This window comes from Merops nubicus, unplaced genomic scaffold, assembly GCF_000691845.1.
Source record: "Merops nubicus isolate BGI_N331 unplaced genomic scaffold, ASM69184v1 scaffold27805, whole genome shotgun sequence".
In the NCBI taxonomy this organism is placed as follows: domain Eukaryota; kingdom Metazoa; phylum Chordata; class Aves; order Coraciiformes; family Meropidae; genus Merops; species Merops nubicus.
In genome coordinates this window covers 13,715-37,415 of record NW_008608034.1, presented here as the reverse complement: position 1 = coordinate 37,415, position 23,701 = coordinate 13,715, and the positions used below count along the sequence as shown (strand labels likewise).

General features: G+C 39.7%; 1 protein-coding gene across 1 annotated transcript; it reads left to right on the top strand.

Moving 5' to 3' along the window:
• Positions 1-3,004: 3,004 nt before the first annotated feature.
• Positions 3,005-17,728, top strand: CTNNBIP1 (catenin, beta interacting protein 1). Its single transcript, XM_008940158.1, has 4 exons — positions 3,005-3,031; positions 5,486-5,607; positions 6,084-6,174; positions 17,027-17,728. Exons 2-4 carry the CDS (start codon positions 5,512-5,514, stop codon positions 17,083-17,085), a joined length of 246 nt encoding a protein of 81 aa, XP_008938406.1. The 5' UTR covers positions 3,005-3,031; positions 5,486-5,511; the 3' UTR covers positions 17,086-17,728.
• Positions 17,729-23,701: the final 5,973 nt, after the last annotated feature.

The window sequence follows — 23,701 nt, the reverse complement described above, 5'->3', positions numbered from 1 at the left end:
ACTTTTCCATCTCCCATACAGACATTTCTGAACTTACAGACATTACTTGGCTGCTTTTCTTTTTCTGTATGTTGAAAAATACTCCTTGTAGTAATCTCTGACTCAAATGTAAACCTTTGTAGAGAAGCAGAATTATTTAGGACAGAAGCATAAGGATGGATCGAAACTGATCTTCGTGCTTAGAAGAACTTTGATTTCATCTCCACGGCAGGGGACCTTGCATGGTTTTATCTGTTCTTACATCCTGGCTGGGAACATAAGGCCATTGGGGCATGAAGAATTCTCATTGTATGTTTGAGAAATGGTTTTCTGTACTCGTACTGTAGTGTCATTGACGTTAAGCTTTGACAGAAGCTTGTGACCAGGAGAAAATATGAGTGTTGCTTTCTGTGGCAGAAGTGGTGACTGGTGTGACAGCCCCAGCAGCTGCCTGTGGTACCTGTGTAAGCGCAGAGGGGCTCGGGTGAGGGTCGAGTGCCACGGCCCTGCCCGGGCCTGCAGCGTTATGGGCTGAACAGAGCAGCCACCACCTCAGAGACACACAGCTGGGGCTGAGCATAGGCAAAATACACCACGTCCTGACGTTCCAGGAGTAGAAGGTGAGTGTGGATGAGCAAAGAAGCAGAATTCAGGGCTGGTAATTGCAACTGAGACACAGAATTAGCTCACCTGACAAGTGCCTCAGGGGTGGATGGTTGTGGAGCACACAGGACTGGGGAGATAGTGAGCAGAGCTCGTCCTAGCAGTGATTCAGCTGTTCCTCAGCTGTCTTGCTAAACTCTCATATTTTGCACTTCTTCCCTCCCGCCCCCAAACTACACAGTTGCAAAATATTTTTAGATCTTATTTCTCAGGATTCATTAGAGATGAATGTGGAAATAATCTGTACTTGAAGATGTTGGAAGTGTGAGCTACCATTTAAAGTAGACTGGAACAAGTTGGTTGGAGAATCTTTGTGTAGCTTTGGACTGGTCACCAGGCCTTTTAGTCTTACTTTGTTCTCATACTTACAAGAAAAAAGAATAAAACTTATTGTTTGTTTGCTTATTTACTTTTATTTGCTTTTAGCAGTAAAGGTGCTTGTTATTCAGAGGATATACCGCTATGGTTTAGCAGAGTTATTCTCAGGTTCTGGTGTGCAACCTGGAGTTCCACCCATGTATTTGTTGTGCCCGTGGTGAGGTGAGTTCAGCTGGGGCAGCCACATGGATTAGACAGTGACATGTTTTGGGTGCTGCTGCTGCCTTGTAGAGGGGTGAGATTTTTGGTTGAAAGTGAAACTGTCTGATACAAGCCTTTGTGAAGATGGGCTGTATGTGGAGGCTGTTTCAGTTTCTGGATGAATTTCTCTGACTTTACAGGGTTAGGAAAATACTTGATCTTTCTGTTGTCAGTTGTATTTGGTATTAATTACAGCAAATGCATAGATTACTATTACTTGTGCTGGGGGTGTGAGTGGAGAATTTTAATGGTAATTATAAATGTGCTGTTCTTGTCAGTAGGACAGAGGTGCATCTCAGAAGTGGCTGCTTCTCATGCTCTAATCCTTACCTTTAGGAAGGAGTTCAGCCGTTGTGTGGTATTTGTGCAGTGGTGGTGGGGTGTGTGTCTTTGAAGTCAGGAGAAATGAGAACAGCAATTAGTTACTGCAAATAGTCCTCTTGTCAGTGCTGTAGATAATCTTTATTCGGACTGTGCTGTGTATTTAGAGGGCAAGAACAGTGGGAACTAATTAGTGAGGTCAGGCTTAAATAATCCTTTCAGAGCAGGCAATTTCGCTGCTTTGGAGAGGTGAAATGATTCTCTAAAGCCTAGCTGCTTCCAACACTTGTTAGTAAGAGACACTGTAGAGAACCTCTGGGTGAAGCTGGCAGGTGTTTGGAATTTGGCATTTCCCTGATGAACCTGGCATAGGGAACATTTGAGTAGCTCCAGCTCCTTCTGTCTTGTTTCCCTGCAGTAATGACATCTGCATGGGCTGGTGAACAGCCATGGAAGAAATTGACTTCTTCTAGATCTTCCTTTGCATGTTGATCACCTTCACACTAAAGAAGGAGATACTATGTTTGGTAAACTTCAGCTAGACTTCATTAACAACTGCTGCAGGTATGCATATCTTTCCTAGTCAGAAACTCTTAAAGTTCAGCAATTTATGCTACTAACTACATGTTTCTAGCTGTGACACTGTCCTCAGTAGCAGGCACTTGCTCTTTCATTGCACGTTGCAGAGGGCTTGAGCTGTCACTGCATTTGTGAGCTAGAGCTGCTTGTCTTAGAGGCTAATGTGATGGATAGGAAGAGTCATAAATTTTTACCAAGCCCAGATACCCAGTGTCAGTTGTAAAATATGTTCAGAAATATGTCTTGAGTCTAAAAAAAGTCTGTAACTTAGCTGTTGGTGACTGAGCAGTGAGGTTGGTCTGAAAAATTCTGTGCAGAGTTTTCCAGTCCAGCATTCAAGTGCCAATCTTCATAATTGCTATATTCAGACAACATATGCTGAGTTGAAAACAGTAATTTTGGTCAAAATCAGCATGCTTTACATTTCTCCCTGGTTTCCTCAAATCTTTGGTAAGTTACTTTTTTTTTTTTTTTCTCTGAAGAAATTACATGTCACAATGCTTATTGGCTTTTCCAGGGAGTTGGGTTTTATGCTGAAAGCTTCTTAAAGAATGCAAAGCTTGAATGCATTCCATTCTCAAGTGATTGGGAATGTCATTGGTATGGTCAGGGTTTAAATCTTGCAGATGAAAAATGGCTTGACCTTTAGAAAATCTACTCTTTAAAAATAAACCTGGTCTGCAAGGTCCAGACAAGCATACAGTTTTATGAATTTTGGTTATACTGTGTTCTAAATCAGACTGGGATTCAAAGTGTCTGAATGATTTCTGGTTTCCAGCTTTGTTTATTTCTGTTATGGTTTCCTCGTTTGTTTTCACAGGGCAGATTCTTCACACGCTTTGTCCAGCTAGGATCATTAATTGTGACTGAACACGTGGGTTCCCTGATCTTTGGTGGTTTTTAGAAGCAGGTACGTGGGCAAGGAAATCTCTGATGTTTTATTGGTTGGGGACAGGAGGACAACGATTTCATCGATGATTAAGGAAATTCTGCTGAAGTAACTTTTCAGTACCTATAGCATATTAATGTAGCTTTCATGAGAAAGCAAAGTTGATTAGTACTTTGATAAGATTTTTCAGTCCTTCATTTGTAAAGGTGGATTGTGCTGACTTCAGGGATAGACCAGCTTTGTATGTAGTTTTGGGGCTTTACCTGCTGGGTAGTATTGTCACCCTAAACCATGTTTTATAAAAGCTTTATGTAACAGGAACAGAGATATGTTAAAGTTTTTCATGCTGGGGTCACAGTCTTAAGACTTTTGTCTTCCTACTTTGATGTCATCAAGATGGATAAGCTGTGGTGGCTGAGGCTGGCACCTGAAATAATGGTGCAGTCTATGAAGAGCAAAGTGCTCTTGCCCTGTAATCTTCATTTAACCTCCTTATATATCTATTTTGAAAGCTTTCAAGCCATATTGAGTGCTTTTCCCCTTGTGTTGCTTACTAGCTTGGTGAAGCATTCACTGAATGGGAAGGCTTTAATATTTTTCTTCTTCTTGTTAAATAGATATCTTCATGAGAAATCCATCTTGGCTGAAGTTTGCTTTAGAAGAAACAGGTTTAGGAATTTTCATCACACCTTTTTAAAGTTTGAAAATCTAATAAACAAGTGAAGGACTATTGTGATGGGAAACAATAAATAATGACATGTATAGACTACAAATCTCTTGTTATATCTGATGATCCAATTGTCTATCTGGCACAGCAGCTGCAGAATTTTCTTGGTGCTTGTGTGTGGTGCCACCTATTGATAGATAACCCATGTAATTTGTTCCATTTTTAAATTACAAGAATGCTACCACATTTCAGGTTTTTGCTGTTGTGCCTTTTAAAAATTGATTACTTTGTCTACTTGTACAGCATCTTCCCTCTTCCAGTAAAAATATTTTTAAAAATATTATGTATTATTATAATGTTAATAACCAGTCACAGCTTTTCAGACATTCTCAGTATTTTGATACATGTTTGTTTTATTAATCTTTGGATATGCATAACTTAATGTCTCTTGCTCACTGTGTTTTGTTCATCATCTTACTATTGATGTCATTTGTTAGCACTCAGTAAATTGCACCATGGAGTATGTGCCTTGTAACACAATCCAATCTACCTGAGTTGACACTACACAAAAATATGGGATCGTTTTGTTCTCCCTCCAGAAGGCAGTTTGCTGATCATAGCAGAAAGATAGGATCACCTTCCACTTTTACAGGCTGCAGGTTTCCAAGCAGAACTGTCTATAGCAAACTGACTCCATGCAAATCTTCTCACTGGAGGTGTAATCAAGGAGGACTGGTGATGGAGCTTGCTCCATTTTTTAATACTGTTATCTTTGTGCTAAGAGATGTGGGCAGTAAAGCCTATCCCAGCAGCTGCTACCTGAGTTTGCATTACTTCTGACTCACATGGGAGGACCTATGTGGAATTTTTAAACTGTTTCCACACCCAGATTATTTTCCCTTAAAAGTAATAATGAAAATAAAGTGAGGGGAGAGGTCGGCAATGACTACAGGAAAACATGACATGGAAAACTGTGTTTGGACCTGCTGTGGTACAGTCTTCACCATGGCTCGTGTACTGAGTGTATGCCCTTGGTTACCAACATTCAGGGAAGCAGATTTTTAGCTGATTATAGAACAAGGCCCAGTTCTGCAAATGAAAGATAGTTGGAGAGCGCTTCTGGAGCCACTTCTCGAGCTGCACTGTAGAATTTAGATAACATAGTCTGTTTATTCCATAATGTAATTATTTTTTATTAAAATAGAAAAGCAAAACTTCAGCTTTTAAATTATAAGAGGGAGAGTGATAAACTCATCTCCTTCCCTGCTTCTCTTGGTTCTTCTTTCATTCCAAAAGCATTTAGTACATTTTACTAACTTTTATAAAAATGCAGTGGCCTTTTTTTATATGATAGCAAAAGCCAAAAAGAGCAAGGAGAAAGACTTAGGAGTTTAGGTTTCATCTGGCTTTTGTTTAGCAATTGCAGGGTTGATGGCTGTGCATTCTGCTTCCTGTTTTTTCATACTGGTTGTGCTCATTTATGGGGAAAAAAACAAACCACAGACTCTTCTGTCAGGGTGATTCTTTCATCTACTTGTTAGAATTCACTTTTTCTACTCATGCAGCAGCGTAGCAACAGATAATGAGCTAGTAGGGATGTGAACATCAGGCTCTCTGAATGTCTGAGTTGCACATGTAAGGCCCAATTTAGCTGTTCAAGTTCTTAAGGATTTCTGTGATGAAGCACATGATTCCTTACTCTGCCCACTGGTGAAAAACATAGTTTGGAAATGAAACTTTTTCTGTATTATTCCTGTTATACTACATAACTTACTCTAACTTGTCTTTTTCTGCTCTTATATCCTCAGGAAATCCAGGAGCTGGCAGGAGGGGAATGAACCGTGAGGGCGTCCCCGGAAAGAGTCCGGAGGAGATGTATATTCAGCAGAAAGTGAGAGTCCTGCTCATGCTGAGGAAGATGGGATCAAATGTAAGATGCAGTGTTATAGCCCATATTTGGTGGCTTTCTAGACAGTACTGTAATAACTGGGATGTTGTTTGCTGAGATGGGCAGGTGGTCGTCTGGTTTTATCGCCAAATTGTTTTAGCCATCTTTTATATAACCATTATCTGCAGTTAAACACAGTTGATTTTTGCTTAAATATGAGGCTTGTGATGCCTGAAACTAAATCTAAGCATCTGATCATTCCTCTATATACAGTAAAGTTTTTTATTATTGAAAAACCAGCAAAGTGACTGTTTTAAGGCAACTCTGAATCTCTCTTTGAATGCATGAGGTACCAGTTTGCTGCAGTGTCCTTGAGGTGGTACGGTTTGCACAAACACTTGATTAAACTGTTGAAGAGTTGTATAGAGGCAACTGTGATGTTTCTTATTTGGAAGTGGGAAGAAATTTCTTCAGTCTTTCTTCATTTCCCTTTTTGCTGTCTCTTTGTACATTTCCAGCTGACTGCTAGTGAAGAAGAGTTCTTGCGTACATATGCAGGTGTAGTGAATAGCCAGCTTAGCCAGCTTCCTCAACACTCCATTGATCAGGGTGAGTACTGGATTTGTTTGCTTTCTATTTATTTAATCTGTGAGAACACTCTCGGGAAAAAGCAATTTTAAGTTCCTCTTTCTGTGCTAATATTCCACTTACTAATCTCATTGTGCCATGTGGAATAAGCAAGTCATTGCTGTAATCTTTGGAAGAGAACTGAAGTGTGCTGTTCAACAGGTGGGTTTATTTTTAAGGTAAAGTTAGTCTTGGCTGTGTCTAAGATTCAGTAGGATGAAGAGCATTGTTAAACATCTTCATGATAACTCAGAATATCGATGGCCAAAGTCCTGTGAGCTAAAGGCATAGGTATATAGCTTCCAACTCTGTAATATGTTAAATAGGAATAAATTTTGGCCTGATTGATTTTTTTGCTGTAGGTGAAGTTAAATTCAGATTTACATAGGTCCCTCTAGTTCTTAGTGTGTCTTGCTATATTTGGTACAGGTCCTCCCCATAAATTTTTATATTTATTTTTAAACTGGACTTCTGTGCTTAAGAAGGAACAAGGCTAGGGGTAGAAAAGTGCACTTTGTGCACTCCAAACTGAGAGTTTTATAACAAAATAAAATGTAGATACAGATTTCTAAGATGCAAAAGCAATTTGTTATGCATATGATAATTTATTTACTATGACTCTAGTGGCATGATAGCACTTGACTCATCTAACAGCTTCTTCTGGTTTTCACATTTCCATGAACGTGGAAGTGCAACGTTACTGCTACAGCAGAGTAAGAGGGGTAGTTGAGTAATAGGAGGAATTTATTTCCCCTTGCATTTCTTTAATTTGCACAACATAATTCCCAGACAAGGGCAGTAGATGTGAAATAAGTTTACAAATCTGCTTTGATTTGTTTAGATCCCCATTCAGGGAGTGAAGTATGTGCTTCTTTTGTGAATTCTTTGCAGAAATCGTGGTAAATAATTGTGTGGCTCTACTCCAAATCTACTAATCTCTTCTGAACCTGAATGTTTCTTTCTGAATTTGTTTTTCTCCTCTTCATAGGTATCAGGCAGATGACATCCATAATGTAGAATTTGATATTGAAGGAAAATTTTGAGGCTTGTATGCCAGAAAGAACTGACTTGAGCAGACATCTAATATAGATCTAAGACATTTAGAAAATCATTAGAAACACAACCTGCACAAACTTGCTGTTCAGTTGTAAGCCTCTAAGCTCATTCCTCACATAGCTGGGGAACTGATGGAGATAGATATACTTGCATATTTTGGCTCAGAATTATTAAACTTTTCTGCCAGTCTGAAGTGAAAATTTGCCATTTTCTCACCAAAACCTGAGGTAGACATTCATTTGAGAAATGAGTTGAGTTGAGTCTTGGTTGTAGTTGGCATTTTTCAGCGTTATCTGTAAAGTAGTTACATTTCTTACATTGAAAATGTGTGCTGAAGTAATTAATTGCAATTAAGCTGGTGGTCTGACCATTATGACTTTTCTTGGTAAGGGAAAAAAGAATAAAGAAAGAAAATAGTTAAATAATTAGAGAAGTGGGAAAGGATGTTGGTTCTTTTCATATTCAGATATGCCTTCTCTCCAAATTTGGTTGTGAATAGCATGAAGAACAAATGAAAATGAGGAAACCTAGCCAAATACTTCTTCCTTTGGAGAAAGATGAAGCTTTAGTATGCTCTGTAGACATAAGCAACTAGATTTTAGTGGTCGGGACTTGCATTTCCTTTAGAAATCTCTCAAGGTTTCCAACAGTGTGTTGTGATCATGTTGCTCTTTGCTCTTAGGTGCAGTGGCTTACGTGTCTGTCTGTACCTTTTGCTATATCCTGCTGTTGATGAAACAGGAAGGGCTGACCATGAAAGTGTTGGAAATGGAGAACACGAATTGCATAGGTGCCCGATTTCCTCTCTTAAGGGAGATTCCATCTCCACTAGATGGCATTATCTGGTGCCAAAAAAAACCTTGTCCACTCCCACACTCTGGTACTTAAACGTGTTGTGTTCCTCCAGATTGCTTAAAGGAATTTTCTTCCTTGCTTTTCTGCTCTTTCCATTGAATCTCCTCTGGAGGATTTTTGGGTTTTCCTTTATGCAGCTTGTCTTACACAGCAACTGAAAGATGTGTTATTTAAGGAGTAACTTAGAAAGGGTTTGTATGTTAGTGGATTTCACAGTCTTTTCTTCCAGTAGCAGCAGGACAGATTGTTCTCAGCCAGACCTGTCCCACACCTATCTTTAGAGTCATTTTCCTCCAGCAGACACACAAAAGACAGAAAAATGATCTCATGCCCCCGTTTTGTTCCAATAAATGGAATTATTTCCTTGGCCTTAACACTCTAAAAGCTTTGTTACAGACCTCCACTTTTTTGTGTGTCACTTGAGAATGCTGCAGTCTGGCTCCAGGGTTACAGGAAGGTTGTTTTCTGGTTTTGCATTGGTTGGTTAGTTGTTTTTTTTGGGGTGTTGTTTTGTTCTGGTTTGTTTGGTTTCCTAAGAAGAAGTATAGAGGATGTATGGTCCAGAATTTTTTAAGTATATGACAATCTCTTGCAATTCTTATGCTTTTATTTGTTATGTGTACATGAAATACTGACCTAGAACAACTGGCTGGTGGCCTCATAGTAGTTACTTGAGGTAGGACTGCTGAGCTTATGATTCCTGCTAAGGGTCCTGATAAAGATCTGTCAACTTCTTTGAGTTTGTTTGACCACAGGGAGTCACTGCAACCTATGTGTCCATACATATTTCCCAGCAGTGTGACAGTGCATGGAAGAAAAAAAAGTTTACACTTGTCCCTGCTGAATGTAAGTGCTTGTGCCATAAATCTTCAGTGAACTCCTATTAGTGACAGTATCTCTAACTTCCAGTGTTCCTCCAGTATGCACTGCTCACTGCCTTAGGGTTCAGCAATAGAAATTGATGGCTAGTTTTGATCAAGAAGCACCCTGGAATCCCTCAACAATTTTTAAGCAAGCCTGAAGTCTAAGACTCCCTTTCAGTTTGTGCTTATTTTTATAGGAAGAGGAGAAATTAACGTTTTTTTCTCTTTCCTATCTTGCTTTCAAAAGGAATTGATCAGGTCAGATGTACAAGATCACTGTTCCAGGGTTGTTTGCAGAGCATCCTTTACGTTTGAAATGTACATGTGGAACACCTCCACTCTTGAAGCATCTACACTATGGACTGTTGGAGTGGATCTTGTTTTCCTGACAGGAACCTCAAAGTTATTCTGAACATTACTGAATATCTTTGTTTTAATTGGGCACTAATGACAAATATCCATGGCTCTCTAACGGGCTGTAGGAGATACCAAACTGAAATTAGTGCAGATCTTCCTAGTATGTGTTCTAAATTATTTGCATTCATATCTGCAACATATATTAGAACAACAGATTTGTGAAGGGATCTTGAATGACCAGAGCATGTACTCCAGTCTTAAAATAGCTGTCAGTTTTCAATGGTTTGGGGTTTTTTTGGATGTGCTTTTTTTTCAATTCCAGCTTTATTTTCCCTTTCTTCTCTGTGTGTTCCAAAATCTCAGGAAGTGCTTAGTCCCTCAGTGTGTCACTCTCTGGAGGTGCAGTTTCCCTAACAGAGGCTACAGGCCGCCAAGAGCAAAGAAAATTTAGGAACTTCACATCTTGGTTCTGTTCAGAGCTTGATATTTTAGCTGTTTTTGTTAATACTTGGGCCTGTTCTCTTCTTCAACTGATCCAGCTAGTTGTGTTGCATCTATGAGAGTTGTCAGGCTCATCTGATGTATTCAAAATCTTTATTATCCATAAATAAGTAAAGTGCAGAGGGGATGAGGTCTCAGTAATCCATGAAAGCCAGAGCAACAGTCAGAAAACTCTAAGCTGAAGTATTTAATACTTGAATTTAGTATTAATTAAGGGACTAAACTTTAATGTCACATTTTTAATAGCCATTTTACTTTTTAATCATTGCTGTAATGCTGTGAACACCTATATGAAATGCAAAATATAGAGCAGTTTTCTTTACTCAAGGAGCTTTTTAGCTGACATCTGTGGGTTGTTTGTTGTTTTGTTTTTATGGCTTCAAGAATATGAGGAACCCAAAGGCATCTATATTCAACTTGTGTATATGCTAGAGAGTGGATGTAATCATGAGCTGTTGTGAGATATTAATGTACCAGTTGTATTCCCTGCATTGCAGCAAGAACTAACACAGCTCAGACTCATTAGGTTTCTTGAGATTGAAATGATGAAATTAAGGCTTTCTCCCTTATTTTTAATAAAAGTGAAATGTGTCTTAGGAAGTTACATGCACAGAAACATCTCCTGCACAAAAAGCATATATCCTGTTTCCCAGTGAGTGACTAAATGCTGGGCTGGTGCCTGGCTTTCTGAAGTGGCTGTGCTGGCAAATCTGTAAATGGAAGCTCTGCAGCTCAGGGTACGTGAATTATACCAAGACCTTGGTGATTACAGCTCTGTTGTTCCTATAGCAACAGGAGTGTCGTGCTGGTTCTTGAAGAAAGCTGGTCCCTTGGGGAGGGCAAAGCTGAGAGGCAGACACATGCCTTGGCTAGGTTAGATGCATTCTCAGGATGGTAGAGTGTTAAAAATGAACCCAGGCTGTTTGTGGGGTTAGGAGGGCAACCATGCTCATGAAATACCAGATAGTGGTGGAAAAATGTAGAGAGAGCTCTTCTTGGTGTAGTTTTTTTTCTTTTGAACACAATGCATATTTTAATGTGCTCCTCCACTTGGCAGTGCATGCTGTATTTTTAGAATGCCAGACTAGGATGAATACTGGGAATTACAGAGAAAAGTTAATGTTTGGAAGATAGTTGCTGGAAGGTGATTGAAGAAATGTATGTATACAAAGATCTTAAGGGAAGCAAAGATTTATTTTATTTTTAATTTGGCAGCCTTCAGAAATTAATGACAGGCTTAACCTTCTGGTCTCTAAAGGCTTTTTGGGTTTAATTAATTTTGCAGGTGACTGCAAACAAATCAGGTATATGTATCTGTTCATGATTCAAAGAACACTTGGAAATTGCAGCTGTTAGATGCATCAGTTCACATCTTCCTTTGTGTTAAGGTAGTGTGGTTTTAATCCAGCTTGTACCCTACTGGCTTGATGTCACTGTAGCTGAGTATTTGCTGTGGAAAGCATTAACTTCAGTCATCTTGGTGAAATTTTCTGATATGTAGGTGGACTGATTAGCAGCTGTATGTGCTGAGCTCAGTGGCTGTCTACATTCTTTACTGCTGTGCAGTAAAGTCATTTGACCTTCAGATCATCTTGGCTTGCTAAGACTCCAAGTCCAAGTGGTGTAGAAGAACTACAAAATTCAGCAGTCCAAATGATAACACTTAGGACATAATGGTAGCAGGAGTTTTGGAATGTTAGTGGGGTTGGACTGTCACTATTACTTTTAAGATAGGCTTAGCAGTTAATTATTAATTAATCTGTCAGAAAGATGAGGGTGTGAAAGTGTAAGGCAGAAGTGGAAGAAGTATGTGCCTGTCTGAAAGTGTGTGGCCATTAATGCTTGGATCATGAACGAAGATGAGGATTGTTCTGCTGGGCATGCTTAAGCCTTTATTTCATAGAAATGTGTGCCCAGAAGAGGGTCAGTTGTGGAGAGAGGCAGGTTGTATGCATAGAATGCAGAAGGTCAAGTGTAAGTGTGCCTTTTCATTGTTCTATACATTAATTACTGGAAGTGCAAAGCTCAGTGAAGGATGTGCTAAAAGTAAACATGGTTCACCATCCTATTGTTTCAGTTGCTGGCTTTTGGCAACGTGCAGCTTAACTTTATAACCTGTGCTCTACTTCTAAATTTATTTTTTTTCACTTGATTAGAAGGAAAACATCCGTTGTGGGAGCCAAGTGGGACTGCAGCAGAAGCTCTATTCACCAGTACTTTTACCCCTGCTTTCCTTTCACCCCTTAGGAGCCCCTGCTCTGTTCTCTGAAAATGTTTGTACTTGTACATGGGCACAAGCAGCTGTAGAATTGCTTAATGAGCAGACTTGTTAGATTCTAACTTGTTAAAATCTAACAGACTTGTTAGGTCTGGGTGGTTTGGGTTGTAGGACTGGGCTTGAACAAAACCTGGTTTTTGTGCTGAGAAATGTGGATGTAGATGCCCTTTTTCTGAACAAATGAGTTTTTCTGCCACACATCTTCAGAAATAATTGTGTATCAGTGGCTTCTGGAAGGTTGAAAGCACTGATGAGAGTATCCCTTTAATTTGTGTGCTGCACTCTCAGCCTTCCCTGAGTTCAGCAGAGATTTCCATTCTGTGTTCAGATCACTGAAATGCTCAGCTAAAACCAGGAGGGCTTCCTGCCCTCCAGGGGTCCTGGCACTGTTATCCCAGCCACTCTCCTCACGACATGAAGCTGTCATCCCTTTTGGCAAGTCCCCTGAACAAACCAGCTCCAGATCTGGGAAGTAACTTGCCTTTTACATCCCAGTCAGGAGCCACGGTGCTTGTGAGGAATGGAGAAGTGCTGAATAACAAACCATCTCTTTTGTTGGTGAATATAAAATAAGGCCAGGAGGTGCAATATCCAGAGGGCAGCGATACCTATGTTGGGAGTGATTGGGCTGATATTGTCTGGGAACCATCAGTTCTGCTGTAAAGGAGATGATAGAATCAGGTTTGATAGCCTGCAAGAACTTTCTGTGTGGCTCCTGTGGTTTGGACAAAGGATGCCATCTTCTTTATAATAATGCATCACCTCACTAAGGGTAGAATTGGATCTTTAATGTGGAAAGGAAAGAAGTCAGGGTAGGCTCGAGTCTTTACTGCAAGATGTTGTTCTGTTTGGTGTTGTGCCCTCAGGTTACCCACCCACTTAGGTGGTATTATCTGTTATTTGATGGATCAAATTTTCTTTTTAAAGGCATCGCCTGAGGCTTTTGCAAATGCTGGGTTGCATGTAATTCCTGCAAGTGAAAACATTGGCACTTTTACCAAATAACAAAAGGAACTGAGGAGGGAGCAGGAAATAAAACTGTTGAAAATAGTCTAAAAACCTTTCTTTACTAATCTTGTTTAAAACTGTACCATGAGACAGAAATGTATCACTTCTAATCTTTATCTTTTTTTAACTCTTCCTTTCTAAAATGAAAAGCTGACCCCCTTCTGCCACCCCTGGACTTTGCTGCCATCCTGGTCGTTCCTGTCAATTGTTTTGCTGGTCCCTGGTGTTTGGCAGAACTTCCTAACTTTGTATTGCCATCAGCTTTCATTAGCATATACCTACTTTTCTGATCCAGGCTCGTTTATGAAAGTATTCAGTAAGACTGGTGCAAAGGCCAGCTGTTGAGAAGGTGCTGCCCTAATCTCCTTTCAAACACAATTCATAATTTTCCTTAAATTGTTTACCTGCTTTTGTTCTTGTACTGATTGCTCATCTTAAACTAAAAGGTATCCTATGGGAAATTATATATCTTGAGGTGCTATAGAACATCAGAGAGGGAACATGCTTTTGGTGATGTTATGATAAAAAACCCTATATGCACTTTTTCTTGAATTTAGGTAACTTTAAAGCTGTAGCTACCATAGTCACATTGGTGGTAACACAAGGGTGGTGCACACTGACTGTGCAGTTCACTTTGGCTGGGAAAGAATGAAACCTTGAATTCTAGACCCATTCTCCATCTACTGTTCTACTTCTTCCTTTAGGGAGCACATAATATTCAGTAATACGATAGCTATTCAAGCATATTTCACACTTCCACACTTTATTCTTTATTGTACTCTTGCATTTTCCTCCATTAGAATGCTATTTAAAATGTCTGTTTTCCTGGTTTATTGACAGGCTGTATTTCTTGTACTCCCTTCTCCTTGCTTATTCAAAGTCCAGGCAAATAGCAAGTTATCAGAAGTTCACAGTGACCCTGGTGTTGAAGCTGTGGCAGGTGGGCCTGGCAAATGAGAACAGGAGTGAGCTGAGTGTGAACCTGCTCTTCAGCAAGAGCTATTTTGGTGGTGAAAGCCCAAATGAACTGCAGAATTCCCAGCATCCGTTGTGCCAAGAGCTATTTCTGCTCATCATGTGTTTTAAAGGGCTGTGTGCTCAGCTCAGTGGGCTCTGCATAGGAACACTGCTGAAAGCTGGAATTGTTCAGGACAGGCAGAAGTCTTGACCTGCATCTTAGAGGTTACCTGATTATGTGGAATGAAATTCCCTTTTCTGCATGAAACTTGTAAGGATACTTGTAAGAATTATAAGACTGTTTCATATTTAGACTTGAGAAGGGGGAGACCCCAGGGAAACAGTCAACATCTGTTAAGTAATCCAGCTCATCTCTTGTGCTAATGTGATGTCATGGGTGATTTTGTGGTTGCTAGGCTACTCCAGCTGCTCTGGATGTGCGTGGCAAAGCCTCCCCTGCTTGCAAAGGGGGACACTGGTAAAATAGAAGGGCATAGGTTGGGCTTGATGTGCTCTTGCTTTCTTAATGCTTCTACATGTCATTACCCCCTCCTCCTTTTAGCATAGAAGCTTCTTTTGGGTTCATAGGAAATAAAATCTTTCTGTTGTAGAGGCTAGTAGTTCTTAGGCATTTAATTAAAAAAGAAAAAAAATCAACACAGCAACTTGTTAATTCAGAGCTGGATCCTAGTGCTATATATCATTTATGTTTTGATCAAGGAAAAAACAGTTTGTGGAAGAGATGAAAAGGAAGATGACTGCAGGGCTTCTGAATGTTGGCAAGAGGCTGCATCAGAGAAGTTTTTGATGTAGTTCTATAAGATAGGCGTCCTACATAGGAAAAACAAACTACTGCTTGGTCCTTAATATTTCCTCTTTTGACTATGTATAACAAATAAATTGTTAAGTGTGTAAAAATAAATGTGGTTGCATTTCGTAGGCATTGATTTTGTTTCTAAGGATATTAGCAGGGGGAAGGTACAACCTCTTCTCTCCTGTTTTTTGGCTACTTTTCCCTCTATATTACAGCTAAAGAGTAAATCAGATAATTGAGAAATGGAATTCATATAACAAATAAGGAAGTTTTTTTAGTCCTCTTTACCTTGTATGCAGATGTATAGGCAGAAGTTGCTTTGGGCACAAAGCTGGAATCTGCTTCTTGATGTGCTTCAAGTAAAAGGTTGGAGAAATTTTACATACAGATTCTCAATCCAAGTTGATTTTGACCCTTCCTCCCCCCAATAAGAGAATTGTCAAGCCTGTCAGTAGCCTAAATGGGACAGGCAGTCAGTGTTGCTTTTGGCATTTCCTACTTTGTCTAATCCTTTAATAGAAGCTTTGGAGAAAAACTTAGGAAGCAAAATTATCCCAAGCAAAACAAATTAATTAATGAGGGCGGGGATGGTCATTGGAGTCATAAGTTGCACTTAAACACTCAGGACCATTTGAATGGAGGAAATAATTTTTAGAAAATATAGAGGCAGTGGATTCTTATTTTTGGATCAGTTAGATAAATGCTGTTAGAGGATCTACAGATGAAAGAAAACATTTACTTTTATCTGACTTTCTTGGGGATCAAATTTTTACCAGAAATTAAAAATATCGTATTCAGCCCTTCAGGGTTTTTTTCCAGTTCTTGTCTAGACTAGAGGTATTGATTTAAATGACTGCTTGGACACTACTGTGGGATATATTTTTATTTCCATATTGTCCTGAAGGCATTTCTCTTTAAGTGCCTGTTAGGCCATGCTCTGTAGTTAGTAAGTCCAGAGAGTGGGTTATTTTTTTCTCAATATTTCAAGGTCTCTTTCTGAAGAAAAATTGCTTAGCATGGAATGTTCTTTACGAGCCTCTATCAGACAAGATTCTCAAGCCATTCAGATCTTTCTACCATAAATTAAAAGATGTGTGGTTGTGGTGCTTAGAGACCTGGTTTAGTGATGGACTTGGCAGTGCTGGGTTAATGGTTGGACTCAATCTTAAAGTTCTTTTCCAGCCTAAACAATTCTGTGATCCCACTCTATAAATGCCCACTTGAAAGACCGGGTAAGTTGGTAAAGATTTTTAGATGGTTATAGGAAGATAAATGAACATCTTTCTGTGCTTAGGGGACATATGTTTTGATGGTCATTATACACAGTTGATAAACTCAGTAGAAGAAAGAAGAAAAAAAACAACAAAAAACAATAACTGAGGAACTCCAAACACTGAATTCTTCTATAAAAGACATCTTGAGGCTAGGGATGAAAGCATCACTTAGCAAAGCTGTATCTGTTCCCTGGGCAAACAGGAGCCTTCAGTTGGAAAGAAAATGCTGCACTTCCATTAAAGAATAGAATCTTTTCAAGACATGTTAGTTTACAAAGGGTGTTTAAGTGATTTTCAGGGGAGAGGAGGCAAAGACCTTTCAACTGGCCTATTAAAACAGTTTTGATTCTTAAAAGCAAAGAGTAATGCATATCTAGAGGTAAAGAATGTCTAGATGCCATTTAAAAGGGACAGTGTGATGCATAGGGCAGTACAAGTTTTACTGAACGCTTGAGTTCCTCATGCATCAGAGAAGCTCAATAAGTCCCTTATGCAGTGCCAGAGTTTACAGGGGGAAGAAAAAAAATTGTCTCTACATGCCTGTGGTGACAATCATATCAATTGTTTTTTTCAAGTCTTGCTTCTTAGAAGTACAAGAAAGCAAGGAATTATTGGTTTTCTTTAAAATCAAACCCATTTCCTTAGACTTGCAAAGGAACACTTTAAAGCTACTGTTAAAATGTTTAGACCACTTAAGGTTCCAGTCCCAGAAAAATAAGAAAACACAGATTTCTCTTCTTTATGTCCTCTTTTTTCCTGTCCTGTTGATTTTATGAATGCGTAGAATGATAGTTTGGGTACTGTATCTAGCCACTGTTATTTTAGAAAAGTAATTATGGCAAAAAATTTCCTGTATCCATTGTTGTTACAGGTGCTGAGGACGTTGTGATGGCATTTTCAAGATCAGAGACAGAAGACAGAAGGCAGTAACTACAGGATAACTGAGCAACACAGACCTGGAGAGGACAGTGAGAATCCTGAATATAGAGGAGGATGGCTGAGCATTAATAAGTTCCTTTGCCCACCCTAATTGTTCCTTGGTATTCCTCCTTCTTTGTAATTTTGTTTCCCTTAGCCCAACCCTCAGAATGCATCTCACAGCCATCTATTCCTGTAAGTTTTGGCTACTCAGCTGGGCTGTGTTATTTAAGGACAAACCTAAAGGTGTATTTTTGATTAGCTCAAAGGGACAGGCTGTGATTGGCTAGAGGAAGATGATTTTCCAAACCTGACCAATGAAAACCTTTGCTCTTGTGTTTTATTTTATATTTTAAAGAAAGTCTCGTGACATCCTACTTCTAAAGAAGCTTTTCATGCTGTGGTGCTTATTTAGGTCAAACTTGTGAATTTGAAGAGGGTTTGATGTGGCTGCATAGAACTGGAAGCAACTTGTGATTGGTTGACAATGCAAATGCTTTCTCCTCAGTTGGCTTGCAGGTATTCTGCTGACTCTGACATTTTCATTGCAGAAAGCTGATGTTTTGGTGCATTGGTTATTTCTTTCTACTTACTGACTTGGGGGGAAAAGAGAAATGTGCTTTGCAATATTTATTACATCTACACACATATAAAAGCTTGCTTTTTTTGGGGTTGTTTTGGTTTTTTGATTGGCTTTGAAATCATGGTTTTGATTTCCTATTGGCTGCAGTGCTTCTGATGCAATCAGTTTTTCCATTCTCATCTGCTCTGTGGCCTCAAGCTCTTTTGGGAGCATGTGTGGAAAGCATATTTAGTTCAATAATCCACCTGTTCAAGCTGGACCATGGAGCTCAGCAGCCATCCTGGGCTGCTCTGGGGCTGTGCTCTGAACTCCTGGCAGACCTGGCTCTTCAGGTGGCTTCTCTCTTTGCTTCTGACAGAGGAGCTGTAGATGTTTTGCAGGAATTGCAAGAATGAGATCTATGGCTGTGACGTGAATTTGCCAAATTTGTATAGAGAATATGTGAACTTGTTTTAAAAACTACATATAGTTCCACTTTAACCCTTTAATTGCTGCACAAGGCTAGCTCTCACATAAGGAAAAATTCATGATCGTTAACTTAAATCCAACTTGCACTGGGCTTTAATAAACTAAGTTTCTAGTCACTTGAAAAATTGCATGTGTTTTGGCTCCTTGCAACTATTTGGTGATACAGAAATTAGCTGGATCTTTAGATAATACCATTTTCTTCAGGCACAGTTCCAAGAGGCAGTAGAGATGAATTAAGCTGTCCAATAGTGAGTGTACAGTTGACACTCTCAGGTTTACTCTCTTAGTCGCAGGGCCTTAAAACACACACACTTACAGACTGAAAAACCTGCAGTGAAATTCCTGAAGTGCACTGACTGTTCAAGAATCTGCACATAAAATTTCTAGCACTGCTGCCTAAAACCTAACACTTCATTGTGTCTCATGTGTGCAGGTCATTTTTACAATGCTTTAGAGTTTCCTGTGGGTTGCACTGACTTTAAGATGTTTCAGAATCTGTTCAACCAGAACTCCATTCACCTGTTCCTGGTCCTTTTCAGCCTTTCCTGGCTGTGACAACATGACCATTCTCACGGCAAGAAATCAGGATGACAGGATGGTGTTATGAGAATAAAATGGGGAAAAAGCTTGAGAGAAACCATGGAATGTATGCAAAAAGAAGAATGGACTTGTGAGCATGAGGAGGGAAATTGCTGAGCAAATAAATACTGTGTAATGAGAACAACTGTACATCTACTTGTGAAGAAGATTGTTTTGATTCAGTTGCAGCTTTGTAAAGTTCAATGTGAAAGTAAATCTTTTACCCCTGTTTGTTGGGGCCAGATAAGAAAATTCTTTATTAAAATAAACCAGGAATGAGCCCAAAACATTCTTTCTGTTTTGACCTGGCTGCCTAAGAGGAACTTTAGCTTTGGTGCAACGGGGAGCAGCCCTTAAAGGGTTAACTGAAGGGGATACTTGTGTTTCTGGCTGCTGGCTGGAATGAATGGGCTGGATTGTGGTGGCCTGTCCTTGTCAAGCTAACATGCATCCTCCATGTGTATCTATGGCATTTCTGAGCTGTTAAATCTTTTCAAGGAGAAAAGTGGAGTGTTTGTGGTTTAATCTTTTCACTAGAAATGTAACTGTTGAGGGGGGAATACAGTTTTTAATAGCTACTCTTGTTTCTTACTGATTTATTATACTGTTAATCCACCAAATGGAAAATACTTGCTTGACCTTTGTGGAGAAATTTCATGTAGACTCCAGAGGTGGAGTCTTGGGTAATATGTTGAGAAGGACATACTGGTAAAAAGGCAACATGTTGTATAACAACATGAATTGAGATTCAGAAACTGGAGGAGATGTGGTCTCTTAAGAATATTTGTGCTTGCTTTGTTACCTGTGTGCTCTCCAGCCCCTTCCCCAGTGACTTCTTAACTTTAAACCAGGACTGCAAGATTTTATAATAAAGAGTTCATATATAAATCAGAAAGAAAGTGGAAAAGAGGGCTTTCCAATATCCCCTTTGCATTATATTTCTAAGTATTTATCTTCTTGCTATGAAAACTAAATCCCTGTTCCCACTGTGAATCCTGGATTCATTGGGTTCTAGAGACTTTCACAGAGTACCTCATCATGGTTGACTTGTTTATTGTATCTGCAGCTTTCTTTAGCTTTACCCTTGTGTTTTTGCCTTCTCAGGCAAACCATGACTAATAACAATATGAAATCCAGTATTTTAGAGGTCAGAGGTGAGTATAGAGCTAAACTGAAATACATTTGTAAATAGAAAAGGCTGTATAGTTCAGCAACCAACCAACCAAATAGTGCTTAAGGCATTCAGTAAGGGAGTGTAAAAATTTTAGAGGCATCTTCCAAAAAAAGCACACGTCCTCTGCGTGGTCTTTTTGGGAAACATGTTCCTTTAGATGTTCAAAATGTGCTGTTAGACTTCTCTTACCAAGCTTATCATCCACCTCTCCTACCACACTGTGTTTTCCAGAGCTTGAGGAAAAGATGTAGAGTTGAATCAGATACTCCTCTCATCTCTCTCCAGATGGGTAGCAATTGCTGTAATTGTGAGTAGGTCATTGTGTCTGTGAACATCACCCATTGTAAAGGAAAATGAGATTCCACCATTTATAAAGGCCCTTAGATTGGGTTCTCCCAGGTCCTAAAATAAACCCTGGAGTCACAGAACATGTGAGCTGATGGCACAGCAAGGCTTTGGAAGGAGCTATTACCTGAAAGAAGCTGGACCACTAATAAAATAAGCTCTTCAGATATTTTTGTTCCTATTCCTGTCTAAGATAAGTAGTTGCTGTAAGTTTTCTCCTTCTCTGGGCTGTGTAGTGGCCTGTGTGAAAGTTTCTGATACTTTACCATTCAATGTTCCAGTTCCATAAGGTCTGTATTTCTAATTCACCAGCAGCCTAAATAATTATGCTGAAGGCTAAAGATTAAATAGCCTATGAAATTCAAAGACTCCTGTTACCTACATAAGAGATCAAATAAAAACTAAATAAAACTTCAGGGTCATAATGAAATAAATTTGTACAGCTTTTGAGAATCTGTTAAAAGACTAGAGCAGTGCCATGTCTGAAGTTACCACTGTTTTATAATGCAAGAGGGGAAAAAAGGCCAAAATTTGAAAGGTTTGAATCAAACATATATGATGTGTTAGGAATTATTTTATGAAAGGCATACTGAGTGCCTGGGCAATGAGGGAAATGAAGGATTTGGATTACTTCTAAGATCAGTCATTCAGGTCTTTTTTGGTCTCTTCCCTCCCCAAGGACTGTGTGGCAGAGCTGACAGCAGAAAAGGCTGCGGGGCACTGGGACCAGCAGAAAGCAACAGTGCAGTGAGAGCAAGTTCTGGAGGTTTAAGAAATCTTCAGTTGTATTCAGTCTCTACAAGAGAGAGAGTTCTTAGTGAGTAAGCATCTCTTCCTCACTGCTATTTATCAGTAACATCAGCTTTTAAGGAGCTTTGTTAAAACTGCAGAACAGTTGTTTCAGGTGTAAGAGTACCAGGAGCACTAGTGTTGCACAGATGCTGCCTTGGCAGGGTGCTTGCTGAATGCAGTTGATTTTTAAGTTGACTAACAGCAATATGATGTCCATCTAGCCTCAGCATCTACCTATTCAGCACTCAAATGAAACTGGGTCTGTGTTCCTCAGCACTGCACAAGGTGTGTGCTGTGTGCAGGGCAAATCCATCCCTGTTCACAGCATTAACAGGAAATAAAATTTATTTTTAATTTTGTTTTAGGGAAAATGTTTTAATTTGTTTCATTACACTTTCTGCTGCAGGGTAGGGTTAAGGATTCTGTTAGGCCTGGATGATTTATTGTGATAAACTTAGGCAATGTGAATGAATGGCCTTGCACAAAGGTGTTGAAATGTGTCAGATTTTGGTCATGGTGAGCCAGTCAGAGAGCTGATGTGTATTTGCTGGGCAGACTTTTCTTGCAGCCTCAGGTGTAGTATGAGGAGTTGGCTCTATGCTGCATCCTGCAAATTTTGTCCTGTGTATCCATGACTTCTCCAGAGCTGCAGTAAATAGATCACTGGATTGCTGTGGTTCTTCCTCCAGATCTGCTGTAGACTTGCTGTATTTACACAGCACTCTGCAGACACTCTGCACTGTGGTTGCCCTTAAACCTCCTTGTTACTGATGCTTTTCAGGTTTACAAATTTAAAAATGCTGTATGACAGAGAAGAGCAGTGCTATTACTTGCCAAGGTAAGAGAGGAGCTTGCATCTATTCCCTGTCAGACTCTAGTAGGTTCCCCTACAAAGATAGAGAAGAAATCTACTGTCTTCTGAGCTCTGCTTTTCATTTTCTTTGCAGCTGATTTGCCCTAAGCAGGATTCCTGCAGTAGGTTATAAACAACCTGGCTGATTTCCTTTGTTGCCTGAAGCACCTCAATTTTGGGGGTTGTTTATTTTGGAGAAGAGAAGAAAAAAAAAAAAAAATTTGCTTTATAACCTGGCCTGCTTACAACCTGCCTCATGTATCAGCATGAAATAGTTGTATGCACAGAGCTTTTTGTTGTCTTGAGATTCTCCAGGTTAACTCTTCTTGCTACTAAATGTTGATCTGCGACCAGAGGACTATGAAAGCCAGAAAATAAACTTTAACAATTAAAATACAAACTTCAACCCAGATGTGGACTGTTGCATCTATAGTTTTCTTTAGTTTTTCACCTTAGCTGATGAATACTGTCCTTTTCTGATGCAATTACAAACACAGCAGTCCCTACAGGGTCAGAAGATGGTCCTTTCTGCCCTCGATGAGAGCTGCTGGAGATACTCAATGTGCTCTGCTCTCCTCATGTGCTGGGGATGTCATTGCTACCCAGCAGCTGAGCTCTGTGAACTTCCCAGAGGAAAGGGCCCTTTACCCTCTCTGTGAGTAACACAGGTTAATAGCTTTTTTTTTCCCTAAGGTGGTAAAATTCTTCTGATTAACCTTGTTGCTTTAAGTTGGTTGAGTTGAATCCTGAGGTTACACCTGTGTTCTGAGTTGAGACTCTTACAATAGTAGGAACCCATTCAGCTAGATTTATGTTTGAATAGGTATTGAATTGAATATGTTTGAATTGAAGAGTATTCTTGGTTTAACTATTAATTTTGGCCCCAAGCAAAGTGTTAGTTCCTTGTGTTTTACTTGCACTGCACACCACTTTTGTATAGCTAATTTTGAATTTTGATCATAATTCAGCTATTCAAGCATGCAGAGTTTGGTGTTTACACCATAGTCCACATGTTGTCACATAACACACATTCCCTGTTTGCAGTGAGGTGAAAGTAATTTTGCTACTCTTCTCAGATTTGGCTGTAAGTACTCTCCTGATGCCTGCAGTACTCCAACTGACAGAAGAAACAAGGATGATCATTCTGCAATTATCTTTCCCCAAATTAGGGGAATTTTATGAACATGAGTAATATATCGAGGCTTAATGTAGAGATACACCAAAGTAAGAGTGGTTCAAAAACCTTGCTGTCTAGCTGTTCTACCTGTGGGGTTTTGTTTTAGCTCCCACAAGAGCTTGAAAGTTGCCTTTGCTTCCTGCCCCTTAGTCTTGTTCCTTCAGAGAAGCTAAATGCATAATTGAGGTCCAAGACTGCAGAGCAGCTTGGCACTGGAACTGAAACATAGCTTAATTGTGTCTAGTGTGCTAACAGGCACCTCGTGTGCAACTAGAGTAGCTCAGGAGTGTGGCACTAGAACTGGTCACTGTCTTTATGGGGAAGAGCTAGACTATGATGGTCTCACTGCTTTGTTGCTGCTGGTTTTGGGGTTTGCTTTTGTTTTTTTTAACTGTATTCAAGGGATGGGAAGTTTGCAGGGTTTCAGAGGATGGATGCTGCTTAGGAAGAGAGCAGCTTTGGACATTATTTATTATGACGTACATTTCTCCCATGAAGCAGGAGGACACATGGAGCTACTTGATCATGGAGTGACATGGAAGCTTGTGTTGCTGCTGACTGTGCACTGTAATCCATTTAGAGCTTTACACTGTGACCTCCTAATCAGAGGGCACAGTGTAAATTGCATTGGACGTGATTGGAATGGACAGTGGTAGC